General features: G+C 58.1%; 1 protein-coding gene across 2 annotated transcripts; it reads left to right on the forward strand.

Annotated features, from left to right (window-relative positions):
- The first annotated feature begins 10,681 nt into the window (after positions 1-10,681).
- Positions 10,682-18,324, forward strand: AMOTL2 (angiomotin like 2). 2 transcript variants are annotated; one of them, XM_082767116.1, is made up of 10 exons: positions 10,682-10,738; positions 11,310-12,061; positions 13,392-13,623; positions 14,460-14,604; positions 14,832-14,924; positions 15,679-15,974; positions 16,073-16,365; positions 16,541-16,713; positions 16,882-17,031; positions 17,211-18,324. In XM_082767116.1, exons 2-10 carry the CDS (start codon positions 11,376-11,378, stop codon positions 17,267-17,269), a joined length of 2,127 nt encoding a protein of 708 aa, XP_082623242.1. In that variant the 5' UTR covers positions 10,682-10,738; positions 11,310-11,375; the 3' UTR covers positions 17,270-18,324. The 2 variants fall into 2 exon arrangements, with proteins under 2 accessions (XP_082623242.1, XP_082623243.1); XM_082767117.1 differs by having other exon boundaries at positions 13,395-13,623.
- The last annotated feature ends 508 nt before the right edge of the window (positions 18,325-18,832 follow it).

Below are 18,832 nucleotides of genomic sequence, written 5' to 3' on the forward strand. Positions count from 1 at the left end.
ATCTATCTATCTATCTATCTATTTATTTATTTATTTTTATTTCAGGTGTGGTGCTGCCTATTTATTACAAAACGTCTTTGCCCCAGAATGACCACTGGCTGTTGAGAGGTCAGTGTTGCAAGGAGAACAGAGCTGCAGGGCAAGCTGGGGCCGATGAAATGCCCAGGGCAGGGTTGGCACTTCTGTGGGACGTGCTTTCCCTGCCTGCGGGGAGTTGGAGGGTTGGCAGAGCCTTGTTTTAATTAAAACGACCGTCTTCATTGCTCTAGGAAACCCATTGCTGCTACGCTTTGATTTCAGGGCTTTGGCCAAAGGAGGTGGCAGGGACCTGGGCACCGAGCTGAGGATGTGGCAGCAGGTAGCGAGGACGCAGGCAAGGGTACGGGCAGGGTGGTGAGGGCACAGGACAGCGTGCAGCAGGCTTGGGCAGGGTGGTCGGAGAGGCAGCCTGGCCCGGCAGAGGGCACGGCAGCACTGCGCAGAGCCTGAGGCTGGGAATTGCTTCTTTGGCCGCTTTTCCTTCCTCCCAGCCCTTGTGTTTTAGCTGAATCCTGCAACAGAGAGCTGGAGGGGGCGCAGGGAGTTTGTTTGCATTCCTGCGGCAGGAAAGGTGCGAGGTTTTTCTCAGCTTAACTCTGCGCCTGCCGTTACTGTGCACAGCCAAATGTGCAGGTAGAGGGAATGGGCACTGAAGCCACGAGACAACACACCACAAACTAGGAGTCTTGGGAAGGGGGAAGGATAGGGAAGAGGCCTGAGACATAAGGCTCGCACGGCTTGTCCTGCACCCCTTGCAGGTGCAGTGCTGGGAGCAGGGATGGCACTGAGGCTTCTCTTCTGTCCTGGGACCCCCACCATGCAGGCATGAGGTCCTGGCATAGGTGAATGTCCATGGGAAGCTGGACCCGGCCTCAGGGCTGCAGGATTCCTCCAGAAGGCATGGTTACCCCCGCTGCCGTTTCCACCCCCTCTGCTGTTTCCCCTCTGCAGGATAATGCTTAGTGTCCAGATAAACATGGGGAATCTTCTCAGGAATTCTGTTTGCTATTTTAAGCAAGCTTCTCTGTGTCTCCTGATATCAACCACCTCCTTATCCTCACCAGAATAATGCAAGACCAATGATTTTATCCTTCACAAAATGTCAGCATTAATGGCTTTGAGTGTGCTGGTAAAGTGCCTGGCAGTAACAGCAGGGTTGGTGTGACTGCAGGACTCACCAACCCTCCAAATAAACCTGCACAGCCTGAAGGTTTTGTCCCAGACGTATGAGGACAGTTAATGTGGAGTTTCATGATGTAATTCTTTTTTTTTTTACTTGGTGTTTGGTAGAAAGATCATCACAATCTCTAAAACATGAACAAACAAATAGAAACTCATTAAATTGATGCCACCAGACAGCAATCTTTCTTCTTGGAGTTGGGCGTCTAGTTGCACCTTGCATAAAATACACTTGTCTTCTTCCCTTCACACGTGGCAAAATTTTCTTTCTTCCCTATATTTTTTCAATACTGAACTTTGCAAGCTAGCCAAACTGTGTGAAGGTTGAGAAGGAGTACACAGGGGCTACACACAGGAGTACACACAGATGTGGCTTCCAAAGTGCTTTTATCAGCCAGGTTTGTGAGTTCAGTGTACAGCTGTGACTGTCCTGAGCCACTGAGTGCCGCCCCTACCTTCACCAGGACCTGGCAGACTGTTTCTTCTCTGAATTTGATGGAAGCAGGTGCCCTCTCTTTGGGCATTCCTGCATCTGCAGGTTTCTATTTCATACCAGCTCTCCTGCCTTCTTTTCATTTGGAAGCCTTTCCATGTCCCCAGTCTCCCTCAACTGCTCCCTGATTCACTTCCATGTTTTTTTTTTGTTTTTTTTTTTTTCCAAATAAAACAATAGCTAGATTGCAAGAGGTCGTATATCATAACACATGCAGCTTCTTTACAGGTCAGTTCTACATTGGTTGCATTTCTCAATCCCTGTAATTTAAGCTGATCGTTAACTTCATGACTTAATTCTTTACAATGCCTGTGAGCTTCTTGCTCAGTACATTGGTGTGTAATGACTCAGAATTATGGCATCTGATGCATGTACATCCAGAATCCTGTTACTGGCCATTTAAATACACAGGGGTTACTTGTGCCCCATCTCTGATCCCGGTAGCAAATGCATGTAATTCCAGAATCCAGGCTCAGCAGTTGTGCATTACCCAAAGTCCCAACCTTCGGAGCAGCATCAGCGTGGAAGCAATGTAGTTCATGGACCTGGCTGCTAAAGCAGCGTGTTTCAAACTGGTATGATAACAGGGTGATTCCACTGAGAAGTTAATTTGGGGGATAGAGGAATGAATAGTGATTTTAGGGACATGCCTAATTTTAGCTGTATGAGGCGTAGTACACTTAATCTGTCATTAAAATCATTGTTCCACGTGTGTTCAGGATGATGTCCAGGTGGCATAGCGCTGTACCAAAAAGCTGTTTGCCAAAAAGGTGCTTCCTCGTTCCCCCTGCCACACCCCTGCTCCGAAGCCAGCGGGCCGCAGGTGATCTCCGTGGCCACGATCTACGTCGTTGCCGTTCTTTGGCTCTGGACCTTGTGCCCTACGAAAACAACCCTGATAAAACCCTGGCCGTCCAGCCGATCTTGCTGTCAGCGCCCATGCTTTCACTTAACTTTGTGCAAATATTGGTTCCGAGTCGTGAAGAGGAGGGGCTTGGCGCGTGGGTTTGGAGCACAGCGCTCCCAAACCAGCAGTACGAGTCTCGGCAACGTGCGCTTGCCAGAGCTTTCACATTGCTTGGTTTGCTAAGCTTCCAAATTCTCTGCCTTGGGTATAATCCCACTGAATATGATTCAATTTGTCAACATAGCTACCTGATGACTAATATGTGTTTAGCTGGTCAGCCCTTTTTTATACAGTCGCTATCAAGTGAGATGATGAGTGACAGCAGATGTGGTTGGAAAAATGCCTTATTTTTCACCCCGCATAGCTCTGAGGCTGAAACTTGCTTGCTGTTTTCCACTGCCCCAGCTCAGCAAGATTACTCTTCATAATGCAGTGCCTGTAGTTAAGGTGCATTTATAATACTCTTTCACATTGGCTGCATTTTTTCATTCCCTATAATTTACATAGCTGAAGGTTAACTTCACAGCTTAATTCTGTATTATCCCTTCCAGTTTCCTGCTCGGGACGGGAATAAATCTGAGCCCGTTTCTGTCCAGCAGTGCGCCTTTGTAGCTCATCGTAGCCAGCAGGGTGTATTCACCCGAGTGCCCACGTCCCCAGTGTGTCTGGGTGGGTAACCTCGTGTACGGTGACCGATGAGCAGTCTGCATCTGATCTCATCTCTCCACCATCGTCCTCCTGGGGTGAGGCAGCTCGTGGAAGGGCAGCACTCATGCTGCGAGGTGCCACACTCACAGCTGAGGCCAGAGAGCCAGACCCCAGCCAGTGCAGTGAGGGAGGAGATCAGTGTGCAGCCCCAGTGCTGGCGGTGCGGCGGCCTTAGGACTTTCTCTGCCCATCCCGCAGTGCCTTCAGGGAAGGTGGTTAACGTTGCCTAAGTGTAGGGGAAGTCAGGGTGAAAAGTGCCCAGAGCTTCCCGGCCAGCTCTCACCATCTGGAAATTCCCTCGTCCATATATTCTCCCGACACCACCTGCACCCCTTGTGTCCCCAGCAAGGACGCTGCTCCCAGGCGATATCTGGGGGTGGTGACAGCTCCGAGACAGCCTGACAGCACGGTGACCTGCAGGGAGGGGACACCATGGGGCTCCTGTCACCCCATGGGGCTCCTCTCACCCCAGCACCGCCTTCTGAGCAGTGTGTCGTGGCTGTCTGGCTGCGGGGTGTGATTTTATTTACCTTTCCTAACGAGCCGGGGTTGTGGCTGGTGGGCCAGGTGTTGTTATCACGGGGTGAGCTGCGTGTGTCAGGCTTTTACGGTCAGAGGCAAACAAAAACAGTGCGGCGCAGAGCTGCGCTGCGAGCCTCTGTGAAAACAGCCCCAGCGATGATGACTCACGTCTCTGTAATGCCACGTTAAGTTTGCTAAATGCAGCTGGCTTGTGGTGTAGCACGGGGACGGCTCAGCCCCAGCCCTGCTGCGGCCGCCTGGGCTCGGCTGGGAGCGAGGCTTTACGGAATCAGAAATGACAACCGATCTGAGTAAGATCTGTGGACGTGATTGAGTGTACACCAGGAGCCGTTTGTGGAAAATGCAGCTTGTACGGTGATTTCTCACATCTGCAGCCACAGACCCTGCTCCTGTGCAGCACAGAGCCTGCAGTGAATCGAAGCACGTGCTGTGCAGTGTGGATGTGAATGGCCAAGCTTGCGCTCGGTGTTAGGAGGATCCTGCTGGGAAAACCATGGGGAAGCCCAGATAAAGTCATGGGCAAAGCAGAAGGGCACAGATGCAGGCACTCACGGCAGCAGAAGAAACACAGAGCCACGCGTTAAAGCCAACTGCAGTTGCAGGACAGAATCCACTTCTGGAGGATGTGTTTGCATCCAAACTGTGCGCCAGCAGCAAAAGGTCTCCCGGACTGCTGCTGCTGTTGGCTGGTGATGAATGGAGGCAGGGAAGAGAGGAGGTAAAGAACAAAAGTGCTCAGAGGATTTGCTGAGATGCAGAGTCCCAATAATTCACCCAGAGCATCCTTGCTGGGCTGCAGGAGGGGAGCAGCGGCAAGTTTTTGCGCTGCTCATGCCCACAGGTGGGCTGCAATGTGGGATAAACACGCAGGGCAATCCGTATCTGCTTTGTGCATGGGGGGCGACTTGCTGAGTGTGCAAAAGTGGATTTTATTCAAGGATGTCCTTACACATGTGCTTGTCTTTAACTCTCCCTTTCAGCTCATGACTTAATCCCTTATCATTCCCCTCCGCAGCTCTTCCAGCAGCTTCCAGCACGTTTCCAGCCAACGAAGGTTCTTGACCTGTCTCACTTTCTTGCCCTGCAGTCCTTCTTCCTCCTCTTCACCCAGAGAGACACAAAGCCCTTCAGGAAGTTCAGGTTATTGCCCAACATGTCATCAGGACTAAGGGCATCACCTCGAATTCGTTGCACAGATCCTTTGACAAAGGAAGTGCAAAAGAGAAAGGGGAAGCACATAATTTGGGCTACTTTTCCTGCAGAGAAACCAAATGACTTCAGCGCACTTTGCCTCCTGCCTTTCTTAGCTTCCTTTGCAAATTCATGCACGACAAAATATTGCTGCTGGTGAGTTTGTCAGGTGGCAGCACTCGGGGCCCAGCTGGTGGTGGAGCTGGGCAGGCAGCCCAGGAGATGGATTGTCCCATAGGAGCCACCGGTGGGACCTGATTCTGCCCTCATCCGACCCCAACAACGCTTCAGGAGGCGTCGTTCATCTTCGGGAGGTGTCGTGAGGCTGAAGTCACCTTCACAGGGCCTTGGGGGAGGTAACGTGTGTTGGCCTGGAGCAACGGCCGCTGCTCTCCAGGCACTGATTCGGAGTGAGCCCTGCCTCGGCTGTGAAGGAGAAAACCTGTCAGAAAGCTCACGTTGAGCTCTGCGACAAGGCTCTGGTGTCCACACAGAGCTGGGCGAGCGGTGGGGGCCTGCCCTGACCTTTATTGCAGCAAGGGCACCTCCGCTGCCCTCCTCCTTGTCCCTCCGCGGGGGCTTTTCCCGTTAAATTCAGGTTGTTCCACGGAGCAGGCTCAGGGGCTGCCTGCTAAATCAGACAATTAAATCCTTGAGTCCGGGTTTTAGCGTTTCCATGTGCCGCGAGTATCTTAATCCGGGCTGCTTGGGGAATTTTTATCCCGCGGATCCCTCGGTATGCCTGGAATGTTTGCTTTTCCTACTGCGTGCGTGTGTTTGAGGCACTCCTGTAAAAACAAGAACTTCCTGCCCGCCTTGTAAATCTTCTCCCTGGATCGGCAGTCGCCTTGGGTGATTAATAAACGGGCGAGCCGAACCTGGCGCCCGCGGGGAGCACGACAGAGGGACCACGAGGCTGGCCGCCCTCCAGAGCCCGCCCAGGGGACGCGCGCGGTGACACCGTTTTTCGGTAAGAGCCTGGGAGAGGAAGAAAGAAACGGAAATTCCAGCGAGCTAAGGAAATGCACCAGCGGGCCAGGGCTTCAGAGGCATTTTCTATTGTATCATCGAGCACGCAGCTGAAGCACGTGGCTCCGCTGGGAGGTCGCTCGGCCGACAGCGCAGCGCGGCGTTGGCACCGCGCTTCCCTGGAGCTGGCCGTGGGACTCCCGCATCGCTGCTGCACTGTGCTGGAGCTCAAGGCGTTGAGTGTACTCTAGGGCCTGGTGTGCTCAGGGCCGATTGTAGCTGAGTTTGGTTTCACTCTCGCTCTTTTCCTTCTTATTTCCCCACTTCTCTTGCATCCTCTTCTACCCTTTGCCGGACTCCTTGGCCTTCCCTGGGACACGGGCATGCTGCTGGCTCACAGCCAGCTGGATGCCCACTGGGACCCCCAGGGCTTTTCCTGCAGATTTGCTCTCCTGCTGGGTGCCCCCAGCGTGCCCTGGTGCCTCCGGTCGTTCCTCCCCAGGGCCAGGACTTTGAGCTTCCCCGTCTTGAACTCCAGGAGGTTCCTGGCAGCTCAGAAATGTGTGGCGAGAGGGTCACGGGACATTTCACACCCTCCGTGCCCGCACACTGAATGCCTGGAGCCGCATCTCAGTAACAAGCCCTGTGGCAATCTGCTGCCTTTCAGCAGTGACAGCTTGCTGTCACCCTCCCTGTCACCACGCCAGAGCTGGCAGTAACGCCACCGAGCCCGGTCTGCAGGGTTTCTTTTTCCCCAGGGATGCTCTGGGTGTGCATCGGTGGCACGAGTTGGGCATGGGATGGTGCTGCTGAAAAGCAGTCCCTGGAGTACCCCTCACCTCCCCGTGCTGCATCTCCTCCTCGTGCCTCTCCCCTGACACGTCTGTGAACCGAGATACCTCCCCCTCTCCCCCAGTAGCCCTGCAGCCCCTGAAGAAATGGCAGATGTGAAGATTTTAGCTATTTAATTGTTCTGGTAGGACATTATCTCTGTGACATTTAAATGGGGCAAAAAGGAAGATCCAGCCATCCATCCACCCGCCATTCCCACCCTGTATTCCATATTTTGGGATCTCTCAGGCCATTAAGAAGCTGCTGCTAGCTCAAAGACCAGCCCAGCTGCCCCGAGAGGCAGCCTGGTGGAGGAGGAGGAGGGCGCTGGGGGCTCTGGGAGAACAGCTGGTCTTTCTCCTGTCTGGTTTTGTTCTGTGGTATTTGCATGAAAATTTAGCAGCAGGCTGCCCGGCAGTGGCTGCTGTCTCCCTCGTCTCGCCTGCCTCCTCTCCTCAATCTTCTCCCACCTCGAGCCCTCCACAGCGCGGCTGTGAAGCCAAACCTTCCCGGGGGGGTGAGCTGGAGCCCGCGGGGCAGGCAGAGGTGACAGGAGCTGGCTCTTGTGCCACCCCATGGCCTGATCCCCCCCCGCCCTGCCGTCCCTCCCGCCGGCAGGAAATCGCACCCAGCGCGCCGCATTTCTCAGGAAAGAGCGAAAATGCCACAAAGGTGAGAAAGTGGCCGAATTATTGCTGGCCAGAGCAGAAAAGGACAAGTTAACCTCCAGGAATGGAAATGACTCACTTCAAAAATGGGGTGGAGGGGGAGTGGGGGGGGGGATTAAAATGCGGAGAAGGGGAAGAGAAGGACAGCGGCCCCCTTGTGATGGCCACACGGCTTAGCCAAAAATTTGCACATCACCCCTCGCATTTCCTACCTCGTCCTTGACGTAGAGGCAGGAGATGCCCGTGTGAGCACCAGCACAGAAGGAGCTGTGTCTTGGGGGATGGCTGTCTGTGGGGACAGCCCTGTCAGCCCCTCTGCACCGTCACCAGCCCCGGCCCCCACGTGGCTCCAGCTGCTCCCCCACTGGGGCTGCATGGGTTCCCCTCCAGGCAGCGAGGGATGCTGCCCTTCTGCAAAGCCTTGGCACGAGGCTCGCAGGCTGGGCACTCGTTATCCCAGGAATAATTAAGGTCGTGGAGGTCGTGAGTTTGCAACCTGCCGTCCCTGGGGACCTGCAGGTTCTTCTGGAGTAAGATGCAGCAGTGGAAAGGTTTTGGGGTGAAATGTAGGGAGATGATAGCTGAGAGGGAGTAATGGAAAAAGCAGCAGCAGCGATGGGTGTCACAGCCAGGGATGTGGCACACATCCTGACCCCCTGGTCAGGACACGGCATCCCTCTGGGACCCTTTGAGCATCTGAGGATGCAGGGTGCCACCTGAGGTGACACAGGCTGGAGATGTCCGCAGGGGCAGGTAGGACACAAGCCCCTTGTTGTGTCCCCAGGGACATCCCTGAGGTCCCTCCACCGAGCTATTCATGAGCCATGGGTCAGCAGCCCCAACAGCTCAAGCCTGCATGGATCTTGGCACTGGGAAACAGCACGGGAATGGGGAATGGGCACTTGTGTGGTTCCTGGAGCCCCATTTTTCCTTCTCGCTTTAAAGCAGGAGCTTGGCAGAGGGGCGGGAGGGATTTTTCAACATCCCAGGCTTGGTGGCCAAGATGTGGCACCTGGCTGCCTGCACGCTGTCACCGTCCCTCTGGGACCAGTTTGCTGGCTGCAAACCTCCTCCAAATCATGCGCATCCTCCCTGGCTTGCAGGCTCGGGAGCGGCGGCTGGGAGCCGCGAAGAAAGCTGAGGTGATCTCATCCTGCGAGCATTTTCTTGGCTCGTTCACCTCGCTCCAACGCCTCACCGATAAGGCTGGGCGGTGAGGTCAGTGGCAGGGTTTGGCATCGCCGAGCTGTGTGTCATGCAGGGAGCCCGCGGCCCTGGCACCTGCGCTCACCTCCTCCCCGCTGCTGCCCCAGGTTTTGGGGTCGGGGCTGCTGGGAACCCTGGCTGCTTCTCCCCACAGCTGAAAAATTGCTGCTCTGCCTGCTTTTCCTAAAGGTGGGAAGCGTTACAGAGGAGATAACACATCAGGAATGTAATCTGATGGCTAAACAGATTTGAACCCTCACGAATCACAAGCACCCTGGCTCTGACCGAGGATGTGGCACATCACTGCCTACCCGGCATCCCTGCCTCCGTCCCTGCTCCCCAGCCTTGCCAGTTCAGCCTCTCTGCCCTGCAAAACTACCAAATCTGGGTTTATGGGGCTGCCTTCGACCTTTCTGCATGCCTCATCCTCTGATGGGTCCGCGTGGGGAGCCTGGCAGGTCTGCGGGACGAGGTCGATCCCTGATGTTCAATAGCCAGCTGCTGTTCAGCCCCCTCGAGGGGAAGATGGAAAGGTGGAGGCTTCTCCTATCTGCAAGTGGCAGAAAGAAAAAGAGGAGCAGAGGGCTTTTCCTCTTCAGATCACTTTCCAGAGTGGTGTTATCAGCCCAGGAGGGGTTTCCTGCTGCCAAAAATAGAGCGGTGTTGAGATAGGAAGGGAAGCGGGATGACGCAGGCATAGATAAGGCTGGCGGATGAGCCAGGGGAGGCAGCTGGGGGGCTTCACTCCTACCGGGGCCTCTGCCACGCTGGGTCCCCAAATCCCATTGGGAAGCCCCAGCAGGGCTGGGGACCTCCCCGCCACCCGCAGTGTGGTCTCCACGTTGACCTGGGCTGGAAGCTGGCGTTGCTCAGCCCTCGAACTGGTCAGTGAGCTGCCAAAAACAAGCCCAGCGCCTGCATCGTGGGGAAAGCCGGCTGCTTTTTGGGCTCTGCTCTCACCCATTGCTCTCCCGTGTGCCTGGCTGAGGGATGCCTCTGGCTGGCAGTGGGGCTCTGGCCGAGCGGAGCTTCCCTGGCCCCTCGTCCTTCCCAGGATGGGAAGGGGACGAGCCCGACGGCCCGCTCCGGCCTTTGTTCGGCGTTTGGAAGGTGCCGAATTCCCTCTCTCCGGAATGAGAGCGCTTAATGTCCCGTATCTAATTAGCAATTTTCCCTGCACCTGCCCCTCCGCTGCCCCCCTCCCCGCCGCCCCCCGCACCATCTGCTGTCTCGGGGCCCGCGGGCGGACGTGCCGGGGAGCTCTCGGCCTGCACGTGGGGGCAAAGCGGCTTCGTTCCCCGCTGGGAAGGGGCAGAGCCCCCATCCCCTGGCACCCCAAGGCCACAGAGCCCCGCTGTGACCCTCCATCGCCGCATCCCCTCCATCCTCAGCCTTTCCACCCCTTGACGAGCAGCACCTCAGCGCCCATCCCGGGGCTGGGGGTGATGATGGCTGAGGGGGGGGGGGGGGCACGAGAGCAGAGCAGATGGGGCCAACGGGGACTTTTTGTGTGTGTGTGTTTTTTGTTTTATTTTTTACTTATTTTTTTCCCTTTCTTGGGGTGGCTGCCAGACAATGCCGTGCCTCTCGCAGCTTTGATCGCACACCAAGATTGATGCGGCCGGGCCAGCTGGCGGCCGAGCCCCGCCGCCCCCGACCCCCACCTCAGCGCTCGGCAGCTGCACCACGCCGCCACCTCCCCCCCAGCCCCCCCATGCCTGCCACCCCCTCCCCGGCCACCGGGCACCGGCTCCGTGTCCCCCCCGTCCCTTTTTTCCCCTCAGCACCCCCCAGAGCCCCGGCGGCCGGGCTGTGTGAGGGGGGGGGGAGCAGCCCCGAAATGGCGGCGGCGGGGCGGGCGCTGCTCCCCCTGGCGGCGGTGGCGGTGATGGCGGCGGGGCGGGCCCCGCATTCCGGGCATAGCAGAGCCCGGCCCGGCCCGCAGTCGGCACCGGCCGCGCTCCGAGGGCAGCAGCACGGCCTCGGCTCTCTCGCCATGCCCCGGTAAGTGCCGCCCGGCCCCGGGATCCCGCGGGCAGGGGGCTTCTCTTTGCCCCCCCGGGACGGGACGCAGCCCCCACAGGCAGCCCCCTCAGCTCGGGGCTGTGCAGGGCCGGCTTCCTCCCGCTGCCCGGCGGCGGCAGCGGCTCCTCGACGGTCCCTGAGATCCCCTCCGACGTCCCCAACCTCCCTGCCTGTCCCCGAGCTCCCCTCCGATGTCCCCTCGCTCCCCTCCGACATCCCCTTTCTCCCCTCCACCATCCTCTCACTCTCCTCCAATGTCCCCTCGCTCCCTACTGACATCCCCAAGCTCCCCTCCGGTGTCCCCTTGCTCCCCTCCACCATCCTTTCATTCCCTTTCGATGTCCCTTCACTCCCCTCCACTGTCCCCTCGCTCCCTACTGACGTCCCCTCGCTCCCCTCCAACGCCCCCTGACTCCCCTCCACCACCCTTTCATTCCCTTCCAACATCCCCTCGCTCCCCACCGATGTCCCCAAGCTGCCCCCCGAGGTCCTTTCGCTCCCCCCCGGGTCCCCTCGCTCCCCACCGATGTCCCCCCGTCTCCCCACGCAGGTGCCCGCCTCGCCGCTAGGTCCCGACGCGAGCTCCTCGGAGGGAAGCGCGGCATCGCCGGCGGAGATGAGGACGGCGGAAGACTCGAGCGGGACGGTCCTGCACCGCCTGATCCAGGAGCAGCTGCGCTATGGGAACCTGACGGAGAACCGCACGCTGCTGGCCATCCAGCAGCAAGCCCTGCGCGGCGGCAGCGGCGGCAGCCCCCGCTCGTCCCTGGAAAGCCTGACCCAGGAGGAAAGCCAGATGGTGCAGCAGTCCACCAGGCAGGAGCCCCAGGGCCAGGAGCATCACGCTGACCACCTCTACTCGGAAAACAGCGGCTACCGCCTCTGCCAGCCCCAGCACAAGGGCGAGGAGCTGCCGAGCTACGAGGAGGCCAAGGCGCACTCCCAGTACTACGCGGTGCAGCGGGGTGGGCAGCAGCCCGGGGGGGCCGAGAGCGGCGCCCGGCGCCCCGACGACTCGCTGAAGGACCTGAAGCACGGCCACGTGCGGTCACTGAGCGAGCGGCTGATGCAGATGTCGCTGGAGAGGAATGGGGCCAAAGCGCACAGCCCCATGAGCTCATCCCACAGCTACCCCCAGCTCTCCCGGCACTACACCCTGCGAGGGCAGCGCCCCGAGGGGCCGGAGCCGCGGGGGCCCCCCCCGGAGTATCCCTACATCATCCCCAGCCAGGATGCGGCAGGAGCTTACCTGCCCCGACCCTGCTCCCGGGACGGTCCCGGCTTCCAGCACCCCGAAGTCAGGTAACCCGCAGAGCCTGCGCGGGTGCCACGCTGTTTTTGGGGTGTGGGGGTGCCATGGCTTCGCAGGGCGGCCGGGCAGCACCGTTTGCCCCAGTTTTCCCTGGCGTAGCCAGACCGCAGTTCGTTTTTTTCCAAGCGGCAATGAAAACCCTGCTGTTCTGGGAGGGATTTGGGGTTAATTCAGGAGCTGGAACCAGATCAGGAAATGGCTAAATTCGGAACAGGCACGGGCCAGTGTGGAAGGAAAATGTGCTCCCTGGGGTGGAAAATGCCACCCGGCAATCCCCAGCCAGAGATGCCCGCGGGCCCTGCCACTGGGCTCCCCTCCATGCCACAGGGGAGCTGCTGGGGAGTCTGCCTCTGGCGTGGATAAGTTTTGAGCACTTCTTCCTCCAGCAAAGCCCAGCTCCACTTCGAGACCCGTGGATGCAGAGGTTCAGGCGTCGCCTGGCATTTGGGGAGGGCTGGAAGCATCGTTTTGAAAAGGGGGCGAAGAGGGGAACTGCAATAGGCAGGGGGACGCACGCTGCTCCACGCCTTGCTGACCTGCCCGGGCTGAGAGCGATAGCATCTCTGGCAGGAAGCGCTCTCCTTCCAGGGAACAAAGAGGGGAAGGGGAGCCGTGAGGAAGATGCGTTTGTTCTTCCTCACTCCTATATCACCCCGCAGGAATGCGGGCTCCAGCGGGGCGGTCACACGGCTCAGGGTGGCCACGGCGGCTGTGGGATGTCGAGGAACTCCGAGCGCTGTAATGAGGAGGTATTAATAGTTTGGTGGTGAGCCTTTGAGCCAGGAGCCGTGCCAGGAGCCCTTGCTTTGCCCGGAAAGTAATGAGGAAAAAGGGTAGAGCTGCAGGCTTTCAAGGCGCATCCATTGCTGAGGATTTTCCTAGCTGCATCATCCCCAGTCACAGGGTGGGACTGGAGCCCCTCCTGGCACAGCCGCCAGCTCCTGAGGTTCTCAGGTGTCCCAGGTGCTTAAATCCTGGCTGTGGAGGTGCTCAAGCTCCAGTCAGCGCTGTGAGATGGGATTTACTTTGCATTTGAGAGTGCTTGAGAGAGAACACAAACCCTTCCTGGCCTTGGAAGGCAGGCTGGGTGCTCTCAGAGCCTCCCTCATCCTTTTGGGAGACCAGGGGGCACCCAGCACCTGTTTCATCCCTCTGGCGAGCCCAAGCAGCACCCGCAGGTGCTTTGGGAGCTTCGTTCTTCCCCAAGGGTCACCTAGAGGAGTCAAACCACGGGGGCTGCAAGAAATCCACGGGGTGCCAGAGCTGCTTGGCGCACTTTCTCCCTGCCAAGCCCCTCAACATCCCGCTCCTTCCTCCCAGCAGGCTGATGCCATCGCCCGTCCCCACGGCCTTCCTGCCTGTGCCAAGCGCGCTGGGCTCGCTCGGCCCCGCCGGCGTGGAGGCCCTGATGAGCGCCCAGGCGGCCTCGGCCGGCAGCCGGCTGGCCCAGGCGGACGCGGTCCTGCGGGAGAACGAGAGGCTGCTGCGGGAGAACGAGAAGCTGCGGCGGGAGCTGGAGAGCTGCGCGGAGAAAGCCGGTCGCATCCAGAAGGTGAGCCGGCCGCCACGCCGGGGTTGGCGTCTCGGGGCGGGATGCGGGGTCCCAGCCCTGCCATTTCTTTGGGAATTGAGCAGCGAGCGTGGATGCTCGTGGAGCCACCTCTGCTTTGAGCCAGGGCTTTGCCCACCGAAGTGCATCCCTCTGGGAGGTGGGGACGTGGCTCCGTGACCTCCCACCCCTGTTGGGCTGCGAGCTGGTCCCCCCTCCCCGCGTGGCTTGGTGTGCACAGCGAGGCTTTGTCCCCTCTTTTGGGGCAGAGCTCGTGCATTTGCTTCCTTGCCGCCTGGGGCAAACAGCTGCTGGGGAAATTCACCCCCCTTTTGTGTTTTAATCTCTGCCCCCTCCTTCTGGTGGCTGCGCCCTGCAAACAGCTGTGCTTCAGTGGCAGGGCAGCTCCTCGTCCTCGCTGAGGGGGGGCAGAGAGCCCATTCTGTGCCTCCGGTAGCACTCGGGCTGCCACAGAAAGCCCTTTGTGCGGCTGTGCACAAGGACAGGGCTGTTCCCCGCCGGACAGATGGACACTTGGAGGCACAGGGAGAGGCTGGGCCAGCGCAGGGGGACTGCGGCGCAGCCAAATCCACGCTAGGGCCAGTGAGAAAATTCCCTCTGTGCCCACAAAGCTAAAAGCAGGGGGAAAAAAAAAACAGCTTTTCCCCCCAAACACATACTGTGGTGGGGGTTCCTCGCTGCCACTCCCATGGGTTTGCTGAGTCCCGTTGGCAGCTTAGGGCAGGTCAAGAAGCCCGGGCGATGTTTCGCCAACATCTGCCTTTCTTTTCCTCATTCCACAAATATCTCACCCCCGCCCGTCACTTCCTCCTCCCCAGCTGGAAACGGAGATCCAGCGCATCTCGGAGGATTACGAAAACCTCATGAAGGCGTCCTGCAAGCGGGAAGCGCTGGAGAAAGCCATGAGGACCAAGAGAGACGGCGAGATGCGGCGGCTCCAGGACTTCAACCGAGACCTGAAAGGTGAGGGTGGCTGCGACCCACAGGAGCATCGGGGTGGTCCACTTGTGTCCCCCGCTTCCACGGCGGCTCTGGTTGGCCAGACCCCTCCACACCCCCATCATGGCTTTTCCCTGACATGTTTCTTTTTAGAAGTTTCATTACTCTGGGTGTTTTCACCGAGGGCTCCCGCTTCATCCGATCAAAACAATTATTGTAAATCTGAATTTGTCTTTGCATTTTTGTGCCAGAACGGTTGGAATCGGCCAACAAGCAGCTGGCCAGCAAGACCCAGGAGAACCAGGAGAGCAACCAGGGCACGGTGGCGAAGCTTCTGGCACAGAGTAAGTCCCTGGGGGCTCGTCTTCACCTGGCTCCCCTGCGGCAGGGACTCGGTGCAGAAGCCTTTAAGCTGGGGGAGGAGGCGGCGGGGGCCGGGTGGGAGCTTTTTGCCCTTCCCCGGGGAGGGCTGTGCTGCTCCGGGCGCTGGACTCGAGCCATTAATCCCGGCCGGCCGGCGGGGTGACCTGCATTCTCCACATTCCTGCTGCTGAGCCGGCTCTTCCAGCACAAAGTCCGCACTCCCTCCCCGCGCCCGCCTGGCCCTTCCTTTGCTCCTCTCTCCTGAGCAAGCTGGGATTTTTTTTTTTGGGGGGGAGGGAATACAGCAAAATCCATCTCTACGTTTCTGCTGTGTGTTATTTCAGCAGAGAGATGGTGTTGGTGTTACAAGGGAGGAATTGCGTCCTCTTCCCTGTAGTGGCTACTACAAGCCAGGACTGTGTTTTTTTTTTTTTTTTTTTTTTTTTTTTTTCTGTCACAATTCAAATTTTGGGCTGCAATATGCCAAAAGGCGGTTTTCTGATGCAGCTAGTGTCCGTGCTTGTGGCCGTGTCCGTCAGGACATGTCCATGCTCTGATGTCTGTGCTGCTGGGATGTCAACCATCACCGACACACCATGTGTGCTGGGCAAGGGCTGCTCACACCATGCAGCTGGGTCAAGAATCACAGGCACAGCCTCTTTTTTAGGGGCCTCCGTACGGTCTTTCCTCCCTCACCTTTGTGTCTCTGGGGCTGAGCTCTGCGTTTTTCTGCAGGCTATGAGCACCAGCAGGAGAAGGAGAAGCTGGAGCGGGAAGCCTCCCTGCTTCGCAGCGCCAACGAGGACCAGCGCCGGCGGGCAGAGCTGCTGGAGCAGGCGCTGGGCAGCGCCCAGGCGCGGGCAGCCAAGGCAGAGGCCGAGCTACGGAAGAAGCGGGCGTACGTGGAGAAGGTGGAGCGGCTGCAGGCAGCCCTGGGCCAGCTCCAGGCCGCCTGCGAGAAGCGGGAGCAGCTCGAGCTGCGCCTCCGCACCCGCCTGGAGCAGGAGCTGAAGATGCTGCGAGCTCAGCAGGTGGGGGCATCCTGGGGACCGTGTGGCAGGAGGCGCCGGCGACCTCCATCCCGGCATCTCCTCACCTTCTCCGTGGGTCTTTTTTTTGTCTGCTTCAGAGGCAAGTGGGCGCCGCAGGCGGGGGGACGCCCGAGCTGAGTGCCCACAGGCTGTCCGAGCAGCTGAGGGAGAAGGAGGAGAAGATCCTGGCCCTGGAGGCTGACATGACCAAGTGGGAGCAGAAGTACCTGGAGGAGTGCACCATGCGGCAGTTTGCCATGGACGCCGCCGCCACCGCCGCCGCCCAGCGGGACACCACCCTCATCAGCCACTCGCCGCGACACTCGCCCAACAGCAGCTTCAACGAGGACCTCCTGCTGGCCAACCACAAGCACCAGGAGATGGAGAACAGGTAGTCCCACCTCAGCAGGCCTGCTTTCCAACAAGCTGCTCGTTGGGCGGTGCGGTCGCAGAGCATCCCTGGTGGGCCAGGTGGCCCCAGTGAGGCTTCATCTAAGGCTTCGGCTCCATCACGCTGGCCGATGGTCCTCCTTCTCTTCTCAACTTCTGCCTCTTCACCTCTCCAGGTTAAAAGCCCTTCATGCCCAAATCCTGGAGAAGGACGCTGTCATCAAAGTCCTGCAGCAGCGCTCGCGGAGGGATCCTAGCAAAGCCCTCCAGGGCTCCCTGCGACCAGCCAAGTCTGTGCCATCTGTCTTTGTCGCCTCCGCCGCAGAGGGCACCTCCCGGGGCAGTGCAGGTAAACGAGGACATCCCAGCCCTCCTCACCTCTGCTTCCCAGCAAGGAGCAGCCTAAAATTTCCCCTTGCGATTTTGGAAGTGGCTCTCCGTAGCTGGGAGGTCTGGGGGCCTGTTGGGTGGGATTTCTCCCGTGCTGACAAATCCCTAATGACGTCTCCTCTGGCAGGCAAAACCACTGCAGATGAAGTGCCAGCGGCGCCCACCGCTGTCCCTCCACCCTCTCACGCCAAGTGTGGCAGCAAGGATGGCAGCACACAGACAGACGGGGCGGCGCAGAGCTGGGGCGAGGGCGCAGAGTGCCCGGCCGGCTCGCAGGGTGAGTCCCATGGTCCCCAGGGACGCTCCGAGGGATGCGGGAGGTGCAGGGAGCAGGGCTGGGTTTGGCTGTCAGCTTTGAGCTGAGACTAAATCCACTAAAACTGAAGCAGCCTGGCTCCAGGAAGAAAATCCTGCTTGCTTCTCCAGGCCTCACGTTCTCCCCTCATTTCTCTGCAGAGACCTCGGCCGCCCCCAGGGCCCCAGACCTGTCTGACATGGTGGAGATCTTGATTTAAGGCTCTTCTGGCCTCCCTGCCTCGACTTCCCCAGTGCAGCCGGGGAGAGCTGCCGTCACCGTGGTGGAGCTGTCCAAAGAGGAGAGGCGACAGTGCAGTCCTCCACGTCCAGGCTTGGCCCCTGTCCCCACCATGTGCCCTGCGCGTGTCCCTGGGGACGCTGGAGCGCCTGGCCCCGGTGGCAGCTGCCTGATGGCCCAGGAGATGTGACCCCCTGTAAATATGCCCCTGTTTTGTAGGATGGGAGCAAATGTATTTATCATTTCAGCCTCCTCCCCCACTTCCCCTGGGGTTTCTTCCCATCCCTCCCTTGTTGACTCCTTCCCATCTCCATCCCCATCTCAGGAGCTGCTGGGAGAGCTCTGGGCACATCCCCCTTTTTTTTTTTCCACAAAGGGGGGGAATGTAGTGTTGGTTAAGCAAAAAGAAAAACAAACAAACAAACAAAAACAATAATAGAGGGAATGGAAGGTGGAGGAGAAACCTGCTGGAGATGAAATGCTCGGAGTGGAGCAAGCGTGCACCATGTCCAGGTGGGACGTGCCGCCCCGTGGCCCCCTCCTCTACTGGCAGCTGGCTTCTGCCCGTAGCCAATGTTGACTGCTCGGTCCTCAGAACTCAGACACTTCCCAGCCTTGCCCTTTGTGCATATATATATATATTTTTCTTTCTTCTTCAAACGTGTGCATTTGCTGGACAACTGCATTTTTTATTTTCTCTCCCAGACACGTAAAAAATGCGTTTGGTTCTCATGCATTGTTTACAAAGTGGAAAACAAAGCAAAATATGAAAGAAGAAAAAAAAAAACCCACAACTTAATATATTTTATATTAATATTGGTATTTCTTTTTAAGTATTTCGTGCTGTGAACTTTTTTTTTTCCTGCCAAAGACGACGAGTTCTTGTTTGTGCGTTTTAAGTTATCTGAAGTATTTAAACGTAAACCTGGCTGTTTCGTTATGCCGCCCTATACCGAGATTGCTGTAGCATTCCACTTGGTATAACAATATTTTAATAAAAAAATAAATAAAAACCCACACATCTCGACCCTCCCAGTGTTCTTTTCGTATGCGATGCCGTGCTCACTCGGGGAAGTGGAGGTTGGGGTGGAGGACACAGCCGTGTGATGCCCCACAACCATCCTCTTCCTCCTGGTGACTTCCTCGCTGCCAAGTCTTCAAGCCCTTCCTGGTCCCCAAGCTCTTCTAGGGCTTCAGCAGCCACCTCTCAGCCCTTCCCGTGCTGCCTGGCTCCTCACTCTTTTCTTCTAGAAGGCCAGAAATTCTGGTGGTCGAGATGGGGCTGCCTTAGGACTTGCACAGCCACAAAATGATGCTCCCTGGCTTGATGCTCTTAGCCGCAGTCACTTGAACTTAGTTTCTAGCAGCTGTCACACTGATGGACCACCCTGGAAGGTGGCTTCTGAGCGCAGTGGGTACCAGTGGGACGGTGATGTTGAACAGGAGCTCCGAGCCACCCTTCCTATCCGCTGTGTTCCTCCTGTGAGCACGTCTCCATCCCGCTGTGACGTGCAGCCGCTGCACGGCCTCTCTCCCTGCTGTG

The sequence above is a fragment of the Aythya marila genome, assembly GCF_965140915.1.
Source record: "Aythya marila genome assembly, chromosome: 9".
Lineage (NCBI taxonomy): Eukaryota > Metazoa > Chordata > Aves > Anseriformes > Anatidae > Aythya > Aythya marila.

Bases quoted from the DNA above. Each gene is read 5' to 3' on its own strand.
- AMOTL2 (XM_082767116.1), top strand. From the start codon at position 11,376: ATGAGGACGGCGGAAGACTCGAGCGGGACGGTCCTGCACCGCCTGATC. The intron at 14,925-15,678 runs GTAAGTCCCTGG...GTTTTTCTGCAG, and splicing joins GGCGAAGCTTCTGGCACAGA to GCTATGAGCACCAGCAGGAG. The intron at 16,714-16,881 runs GTAAACGAGGAC...CTCCTCTGGCAG, and splicing joins CACCTCCCGGGGCAGTGCAG to GCAAAACCACTGCAGATGAA.